General features: G+C 43.0%; 1 protein-coding gene across 1 annotated transcript in view; it reads right to left on the bottom strand.

Annotated features, from left to right (window-relative positions):
- Positions 1–9,759, bottom strand: part of FAM47E (family with sequence similarity 47 member E) — a 26,829-nt gene extending 17,070 nt beyond the window's left edge. The window contains exons 1-3 of the mRNA XM_055085749.1: positions 9,616–9,759; positions 7,284–7,411; positions 1,036–1,186 (exon numbers count right to left, since the gene is read on the bottom strand). Of these exons, the coding sequence (XP_054941724.1) occupies positions 1,036–1,186; positions 7,284–7,411; positions 9,616–9,759 (423 nt within the window). The remainder of the gene's footprint in view (positions 1–1,035; positions 1,187–7,283; positions 7,412–9,615) is intronic.

The raw sequence follows: 9,759 nt of genomic DNA, 5'->3' as shown, positions 1-9,759 counted from the left end.
ACTGTTGGTGGGAATGCAAATTGATACAGCCACTATGGAGAACAGTATGGGGGTTCCTTAAAAAACTAAAAATAGAATTACCATATGACCCAGCAATCCCACTACTGGGCATATACCCAGAGGAAACCATAATTCAAAAAGACACATGCATCCCAATGTTCATTGAAGCACTATTTACAATGGCCAGGCCATGGAAGCAACCTAAATGCCCATCGACAGACGAATGGATAAAGAAGATGTCGTACATATATACAATGGAATATTACTCAACTGTAAAAAGGAACGAAATTGGGTCATTTGTAGAGACGTGGATGGATCTAGAGACTGTCATACAGCATGAAGTAAGTCAGAAAAACAAATATCGTTTATTAACGCATGTATGTGGAACCTAGAAAAATGGTACTGATGAACCGGTTTGCAGGGCAGAAATTGAGACACAGATGTGGAGAACAAACATATGGACAGCAAGTGGGGAAAGCCGCGGGAGGTGGGGGCGTGGTGTGATGAATTGGGAGATTGGGATTGACATGTATACACTGATGTGTATAAAATGAATGACTAATAAGAACCTGCTGTATAAAAAAATAAATAAAATTCAAAAAAAATGTAGTGATAATGGCACATTAATTTTTTCAAGTGTACCATACTAATTATTAACACAAGGGATGTTATTAATAGGAGGAACTGGGCATGAGAAATATGGGAAATTTCTTACTATTTTTGAAACTTTTCTGTAAATCTAAAACAATTCCAAAATAAAAAGCTAATTTAAAAAATTATAATTAAAAATTTAAAAATTAAAAAAAATATATATGAAACAACAGCAATGTACATATAAACAATAAACATTCAAACATTGGCTGTAAGCTTGCAAACTTTCCAGAAATTTCACCTACAAGAAACATTTCTATTTTAAACAGTGGGAGCATCAAAAGATTCCTTTACGACTTTGCCTATTTGACTTAGATTATATCCAAACACTGTTTTTTAACAAGCAACTTTGAGCTCGACTTGTAAGTATTACCAGTAACTTACAAACTTAGTAACCCAGCTGCAGAAGTCCCTAACTCCTTTGCGTACGTTTTCGTGAAGAAGTGGACCATCATTGCACGGCAGATCTGTTTCACTTGGCTTCTTTTCTTCATAAAGCCATTGGCCTGGATGGGACACAGGAGCCTTCTTGGGACTAAAGTTAATGAGATCATCAAAGAATCACAATATAAAGCGCCATGGATCCAGGTAGATTTCAAATAGTATCTTGGGGAGGAGCTCATAATGCAAGTATGTTTAACAGGCAGGCTCTTGCAAGCTGGTACAAATTATATGTTAATATTTTTCAAAGATCATATTCTCATTATCAATATCATAAAGACAAGTATATCATATTTATTTAAAACAATTAAAGCTGATGTAGAATTTTATCACTGTAAGTTAATTTTCTTTAAATTATGAGTACCACTTATTAAGACCTATTTCAGGTAAAAACACAAATTACAGTGCTTGGAATCTGTCAAGACTATCTTGACAAGTAGGAGATAACCTTGCCTTCTCTCTCCCTCAGCCCTAAACTCCAGCCTATTAGTAAATCTGGTAGATTTTAACTCTGTCTCCTTCTCTGGCTCCTTGCTGGGGTCTCTGCATTTTCTCTTAAGGCCCTAACTGCTAATCCCTAATCCATTCCCAAAATGTAAATCTTATCAAATGCAGCTACCCTTCATCCTGGATTAAGCCTCTTCAATAGCTTCTTTTTAAAAATTGAGATATAACTCACACACCCTAATATTTACCATTTCAAAGTATACAATTCAGTTGCTTTCATATATTTACAAAGTTGTGCAACCATCACCACTAATTCTGGAACATCTTCGTCACCCCCCAAAAAAAGGCCCATAACCATTAACAGTCACTGTTCATCTCCCCACCCCCACCATTCTCTCTGCTCTTAAAAACCACTAATCTACTTTGTGTCTCTGTGGATTTGCCAATTCTGGGCATTTTGTCTGAATGGAACCACATAATATATGATCTTTTATGTCTGACTTCTTTCACTTAGCATAATGTTTTCAAGTTTCATACATGTTGTTGCATGTATCAGTAGTTTCTTCCTTTTTATGGCTGAATAATATTCCATTGTATGGAGAGACCACATTTTGTTTATCCATCATCAGTTGGTTGATGGATATTTGAGTTGTTGCCACTCTTTGGCTATAATGAATAATGCTGCTATGGACATTCAGGTACAAGATTTTTGAGTTCATTAGCTTCTTGTTACTCCTCCAGTAAAGATCTAAGTCTAAACTCAGTTTTCAGGGCTCTTCATGGCCTGTTCCTTGCCTATCTCTCCAGATTCTTCTGTAACTACACCCTCCCTCACTCTCTGAGCTCCAACCATAGTGGACCCCTCTCAGTCCCATGAATTTATCATGCTCCCATCCAGCCACAGGGCCTTTGTACATGTTATTCTAACTGACTGCAATGCCAACTCCATTCCCTCATCCCCATTATGTCTCAACATACATGCCACTTCCTCAGGGAGGTATTCACACAGTCTGTCCCCAGAACCCACATTTCATTCATAGCACCCTGTACCTTTTATTCATAGCACCTATATATTAATTCATCCATCCATCCATTCAACAAATATTTATTAGGCACCAACTATGTGCCAGGCACCATTCTAGGCATTTGGATTCAGCTGTAAATAAAGTTAAGACCCTGTCCTCACAGAGCTTACAATTGAGTAGGGAGAGACAGATAGGAAAGAGCTAAACAAATATGTACCAGGTGATTAAAAGTGGTATAAAGAAAAATAAAACAGGGCAGGAGGGATGGAGAGTGATGACAGGGGGCTCTTATTTATACAGAAAAGTTCTCTCAAAGTAACCTTTGAGCAGAGACCCAAAAGAAGAAAGGGATTGAAGCATGTAGATATCAAACAATGCAGACACCAGGCAGACAAGAAAAGCATGTGCAAAGGCCCTGAGGTTGGTGCTAAGCATGTATGAGGCACACAAAGAGGTCAATGCGACTGGAGAGGAGTACTTAAAGGATATAATAGTAGAGGATGAGCCCTGAAGAGATAATGGGAACCTGATCATAAGGAACTTGAGAGGCAACTGTAAGGACTATGGACTTTACTCTGAATAAGTAAGCAACTGGAGAATTTTGAGCACAGGACTGATACTGTATGACTTAAGTTTTTTACAGAATCACTTTAGCTATTGTGCAACAAATAGACTGGGGCAGAGGATGCGGGCTCAGGGGAGGCCATGAGGCCAGTTAGTAAACTATTCCAATAATCCAGGCAAGAGATGATGGTATCTGGGAATAGACTGACAGTAGTAGAACAGGTGAGATTCTAGGTATATTTCAAAGGTAAAGGCGTTAGGATTTTTCGGCAGATTGCAACCACTGTTTCAAAAGCCACTGGAAGAATGGAGTTACTATTTACTGATCTGGAGAAGACAGAAGCGGGTGTAGGTTTGGGGAAGAAATCAAGAGTTCAGTTAGGACTTGTCGAGTCTGAGATGCCAATTATACACGCAAAGGCAAATGTTAAACATCCATACATAGACGGACTGAATGAGGTGACTTAGATTGCGTAAACGTGCAGAAAAGAAGACGTCAGAGACTGACGCACTTCAAGGTTAAAAAGGAGGTGAGGAAGGACCAGCAAAAGAAGACTGGGGAGAGGGCCATGACTCAGGAGGAGAACCAAGAAAGAGGATGTACCAGAGACAAAATGACAAAGTGTTTCGAGAAAGATGATATCAATTGTGTCAGCCGCTACTGTTACATCAAGTGGTGATCACTGAGAACTGATTAGGTAACATAGAGGCCAATGGTGACCTTGACCCAAGGGAGATCCACTGGAGTGCTGATTGCTGTGAGTTCAAGAAAGAATGAAATAGGAAGTGAGTATGGACACCTCTTTCAAGGAGTTCTGCTCTAAAGGAAAGAAGAGACTATATAGTTAAAGAAAGTTGTTTTAAAGATGGGAGATATTACCTCATGTGGGAGGCTGCTAATGGCTCCCAAAGAGATCAGGTGCTGATCTTTGCAACCTCTAAAGGTTACTTTATGTGGAAAAAGAGTCTTTACAGATATGATTAAAATAAGGAGTTTGCGATGGGCAGATTATCCTGGATTATCTGGGTGGGCCCTAAATGCCATCACAGTGCCTTACAGGAGAGAGGTAGAGGAAGATTTGACACACACAGAGGAGAAGGTGATGTGAAGACAGGGCAGGGAGAGATTTGAAGATGCTGCCCTTTGAAGAATGGAGTGATATGGCCACAAGCCAAGGAAGGCTGGCAGCCTACAGAAGCTGAAAGAGGCAAGGAATAGATTATTCCCTAGAGCCTCTGGAAGAACAGGTACCTGCAGATACTTTGATTTCAGCTTCAGTAATACTGATTTCTGACTTCAGGCCTTCAGAACTGCAAGATAATAAATTTCTATTGTTTTAAGCCACCAAATTTGTGTTACTTTGTGTAGCAGCCATAGGAAACTGAGAATACACTGACAAAAATTCCCTCGCCATTATATAATTATACATTCATTTTGTGATATGACAATTTATTAACACATTAATTTTGTTCATTTCCTCTATACTTTACCTTCTCCCCTCTTAAGTAGATAACCCATTAGCTTGAAATTTCTTGCCCTGGAGATTTTTGCAGGGTTGACCAAGAAAACTGCCTAAGTGAAAGACAGATCTTATGTTGTGTAGAAACCCAAGCTCACTGAAGTAATTATGTAGGTGTTGAGATGGGATGGGGAGTGAGTGGATGCATAGAGTGTGACAGAGACAGCAAAGGGTAGAGAAAAGAAAGAGTCCCCAAAACCAGGAAGAAATTAAATATCAATTTAATTGCCTCTGCAATTGCTAGAGGCCTATCCCACTTTCTTACACTGCAGAAAATGACCATGACTGAAGGTTTGCTATTCAGTGGGATGAGGGCTTGGTGTCAGATATAAATAGAAATAAAAGAAAAGTAATATTTCACAAACATATGGCTTTGTGAACAAAGACTCAATGCCCTTGATATTTAATGCTTTCTTCCACACCAGTCTGCAATCACCACACAGATGGCGTCCTAACTTGTTTACCACTGTGTCCTCAGAACCTAGCACTGACCATGACCCATAGTAGGTGCTTGATAAGTACTGATGATCCTTTTGCATAAATAGAATGAGCTAGTGGTCCCTGAGGGCCAAGAATTCAAAGATGCTCACAGGGCCACACTGACCCACACTGTTGGAGTCTCCAAGGGGACCCCCTACTTACAACACTCCTCCCTCTTCCCCACCCACATTCTAAGCACTGAAAAATAATACAAAGAGCAAAGACAAGAGCCAAAATGTCCCCTTTATCACTGGCAGCAGCCATGTTCGAGCACTTGGGTTCAGGTCCAAGAGGACTTGCTAAGTGAAATCCAGAAATGGGCAGACTGTCCCATCCAGGCAGCAGCGGCATAGGCCAGGGTGGGGCTCCCCTCAAGAAGGAAGGAGGAGAGGAGAACTTGTGCTTCCATGGGCCATCTTGCTTTCCAGTAGAAGGGCAGAGCTGAGAAGAGTGTGCTCAGTTGTTCTCCCCAAACTGACCAGGGGTACACTAAGGGGCCAGAACAGTGGGGTTCCTGTCACCTCGTGTCCCACCCTAACCAACATGTATAATTAATCAGTGGATTCTCTCTCATTCCACTTACATGTAGCTAACTCGTGTGACTAGCAAAGCTCTCCGTGGCCCCTTCCAAACACCCTGGCCGTGGTCCTGGGTCCTATGTAAGTGGCCTGGGTGCTGTGGTTGGGCTGCCCTCTAGTTCACCCATACGCTTCAGTGCCTGCCAGTGATCTCATTAATTTCAACAGTCAAATGCATATCCCAAATCTGTTTGTGTCAAGTATACTTATCATGGCATTTACATTTTAAATTAAATAATATGTGAATGGGGAAAACAAAAGCGTGATATGAAAGAGAGCGGTTTCTATGAAAATTATGCTTAGTGCTTTGGAAAAGTTCAATGAAGGTGGCGTTACTGGTGTAGTTTATGCAAAAAAGATGACTGGGAAACTCCAAGCAGCAGACCCATATTCCAAAACAGGCTTTATATTAAAAGACTAGCAAGTGAATGTACAGTTATGTTTTGGGATAAAGTAAAATGTGTCAAGTACTAAAGTATCATCTTCTACAATTCCCTATATTAGCCTCTTGGTTGGTTGGTTCGGTTGGTTGATTATTCAACCAACTACTGGTCTCAGTCCTGTTGAATAAAAGGGCTTCTGCGGGCTTCCCTGGTGGCGCAGTGGTTGGGAGTCTGCCTGCCGATGCAGGGGACGTGTGTTCGTGTGTGCTCCGCAGGGGGTGAGGCCGCAACAGTGAGAGGCCCCGCGTACCGCAAAAAAAAAAAAAAAAAAAAAAATGGCTTCTGCCACAGATAATGCAGAAAGCCATTGTGGGCTAATCAAAGTCAATCAGGTTTTCTGCAGTTTTCTACTTCTTCGACAGCTGTCCTAGAGTCACACAGATACACCTGTACTCGCTCCATAGCTGGCTAATTCACATCCATTTATGAAGTAAACACTATTCAGAGCGGGACCCGAGGCGCCCTTCCCTCCTCCTCAGGAACTTAGTTACTTTTGCTTCTCTTAATTATTCTAAAGATTCTTAATTATTCCTAAAATATTCTAAAGATGAGAAGCTTTGAGAAAGTAACTACAGATAGTCACTGACTTATGATGGTTCGACTTACAATTTTTCTACTTCATGATGGAGTAAAAGCAAGCAACGTTCATTCACTAGAAAATGCACTTTGAATTTTGAATGTGGACCTTTTCCTGGGCTGGTGATATGCAGTGATGATACTGTCTCGTGTTGCTGGGCTGCGAACCACAGCTCCCTGTCAGCCACGTGACCACGAGGGCAAACAACCGATACACTTACAACCATCCTGTACCCACACAACCATCCTGTTTCTCACCTTCAGTGCTGTATTCAATAAATGACATGAGATATTCGACACTTTATTATAAAATAAGCTTTGTGTTAGATGATTTTGCCCAACTGTAGACTAATCTAAGTGTTTTGAGCACGTTTAAGGTAGGCTAGGCTACGCTATGATGTTTGGTAGGTTAAGTGTATTAAATGCATCTTTGACTTATGGTATTTTCCATTTACCATGGTTTATGGAGACATAACCCCACCGTAAGTCAAGGAAGATCTGTACTAGAACGTTTCATCATGGGACAGGAATGAGTGAGAGGTTAAGAACGATACTTACCACCCCAGGGAGACTTGCGTAGAACGTTTTTTTGAAAGTTTTGTGGGTTCCTTCATTCTTTTCCGGATGTCCTGACAATAACCCCATGTGTCCTCCAGCTTCCTGTCAGGATCCAGCACTTCCAGCACCTTTAATAAGAGTTACAAACAGAAAACAACTTTGGAGGAAAGAAAGATGAGCTGAAAAGGGTGCCCCTCGATTCTAAAACAGAATGGACCTAGTTGTCCCTTTCCTTTTCCTTTCCAGTTGGTCAATTCTGTTCATCAATTCCAGTGCAAATACAGCGCCGGGTGCTGCAGGTAAACGTCCATCACCTAGACATTAGCTATGTGGCCTCTTTACTGAAGTTCCATCTCCTCTAGATGGAACAGTGCCTCTGGGCCCACCCGGACCCCACTGACCCACAAAAAATGTGTCTCTAGAGGATTTCTGTTTATTTGACTTCCCACCATCCATTCTTCCTCCTATGAGTAACAGTATCTAGACTTTGGAGAATCATGTCTCCCTCCACTCTCAGTCCTTGTGATCTGAATTGGCCTGACCACTCCTCACTCTGCAGGCTGACCAGGTTAATCAGGCCCACAGTGACTGGCTTAGGAATGGGTACAAGACCCAAGTGAGACCCAGGGAAATTTGGTCATGGAATTTTGCTGGAACCGTGCAAAAAGAGGTGTTGTTTTTCTGGGTAAAATTTACATCTAGAGCTGCTGGTGGCCATCATAGCACCACAAGAAGAGATCCTGCTTCAGAAGGAAGCCAACACATCTGTTTGAGGAGGTCAGACATGGGAATAAGAGCCACAGTCCCATGTGCCCTCTAAGGATGTGTGCAAACAATCTCTTTGTCACAGACTCAGAAGCTCTGGCCTGCAGGAGGCAGTGAAGGAAAGCCCAGGGGGCAAATGATTGATTAGAAATTCCAGTTGTCCTTTCTACAGACTTCCCTGACACTAATCACTTACTCATTCATTCATTCATCATCCATAAATATTTATTGAGTGTCTACCATATGCCAGGTATTGGTGGTACACAGTGAAAGACATAGATAAAATCCCTGCCCTTGAAAAGCCCTGCCCTTGTAGAGCTTTTACTCCAGTGAGAAGCCCAGCACTGACAACTGCTAGGACGGAAATAGATCATGGTAAGGGATAGAGGATGAAGGGGAGGGGAGTGCCATTTTATGTAGGCCTCTCCAGTGAGGAGATAATTGAGGAAATCGCTGAATCAAGTGAAGGAGTGAGCCTGGCAGACACCCGGGGGCAAGTGCTCCAGACAAAGGAACAGAGACCTAAACTGGACACGCTTGTTCACGTTTGCTGAGCAGCCAGGAGGCCAGAGTGGCTGCAGCAGAGTGAGGAGGGCACAGGAGTAGGCGGTGAGTTTGGAGAGGGTGGAGCAGGGCAGGAACGGGATGGAGCACAGAACACGCAGGGCCTTCCAGGCCATGGCAAGGACTTCACTCTGAATGAGAAGCTTTGAGCAGAGGAGTTTACCTTCTCAACAACTGTCATGCTTGCTGACCTAGGGAACAGACTGCAGGGGGTAGGGGGGTAGGGGGGTAGCAGGCACTGTTAGTTCCCTGTCCAATATCCATCCTGCCCCCTTTCCTTAAATCGAATAGAATTTTGTCCTGGATTTTGTTCAGTGCTGCAATCCCACCCAAGAAATTCAATTTTCTAGACTCCCTAGCAGCTAAGAGTGGTCAGATGAATGAGATGTTTACTGGGAAAGCTACTATTTGCCTAATTAAAAGGGTCAGCTGGCACGCAACTTTTAAACTTTGCCCCTTCCCCTTCTTGTCTGAAAGGCAGACTCGATGCCTGGAGGTGTGGAAGCCATTTTGAGCTATAAGGACAAGAGACATATGCTAAGGACATCAGACCTGCAAGTTAAAAGAAGCCTGGGACAGTGGTGACATATTGCAGCTGCTGCCCAGCCCTAGTCTTGGCAATCTGGTGAAATTTCCCATGACATTTCAGGTGCTCAGGTGCCTTTCTAGCCATCAGTTAATAATTCTCATGGACACCTCCCATGACTGAAGCAAGACTGAACAACTCCTCCACTATATTCTCCCCCTAAAAAGTCACAAGCAAAGTAGACTGGTAGAGCTTCCGGGGTAAAGAAGGCAAACACTTCTGGTTTGCTGGGCCTTTATAAGTTGGATGGCCTCATAGGAAGCGCAAGGAGCAGCGGGTATGTTGCTGCCATTTGCATTTCTTAGGAGGCTGCTCCAAACCCCAGGAGAACCCTCCCCCTGGGGAGACATTCATCACCCTCACCCCCTGGAGGGAACTCCCCAGCCCTCTAAGGAGCAATATTCTCCAGGTGGTCACCTCTGCAGGCATGTCTTCCTCCAGGTCCGGGTAGAGAGCCGAGGGGTGCGGGGTCGGACGGGCCTCAACGTCCGCCAGGAAGTCCTTCCGTGCCTGCCGGGCCGGCGAGAGCGTGGAACACAGGGCTGCTTCCCTAGGCAGCAT

This window comes from Physeter macrocephalus, chromosome 7, assembly GCF_002837175.3.
Source record: "Physeter macrocephalus isolate SW-GA chromosome 7, ASM283717v5, whole genome shotgun sequence".
NCBI classification, from domain to species: domain Eukaryota; kingdom Metazoa; phylum Chordata; class Mammalia; order Artiodactyla; family Physeteridae; genus Physeter; species Physeter macrocephalus.
The sequence above is the reverse complement of the archived record's forward strand: the minus strand, read 5'-3'. Positions and strand labels throughout refer to the sequence as shown.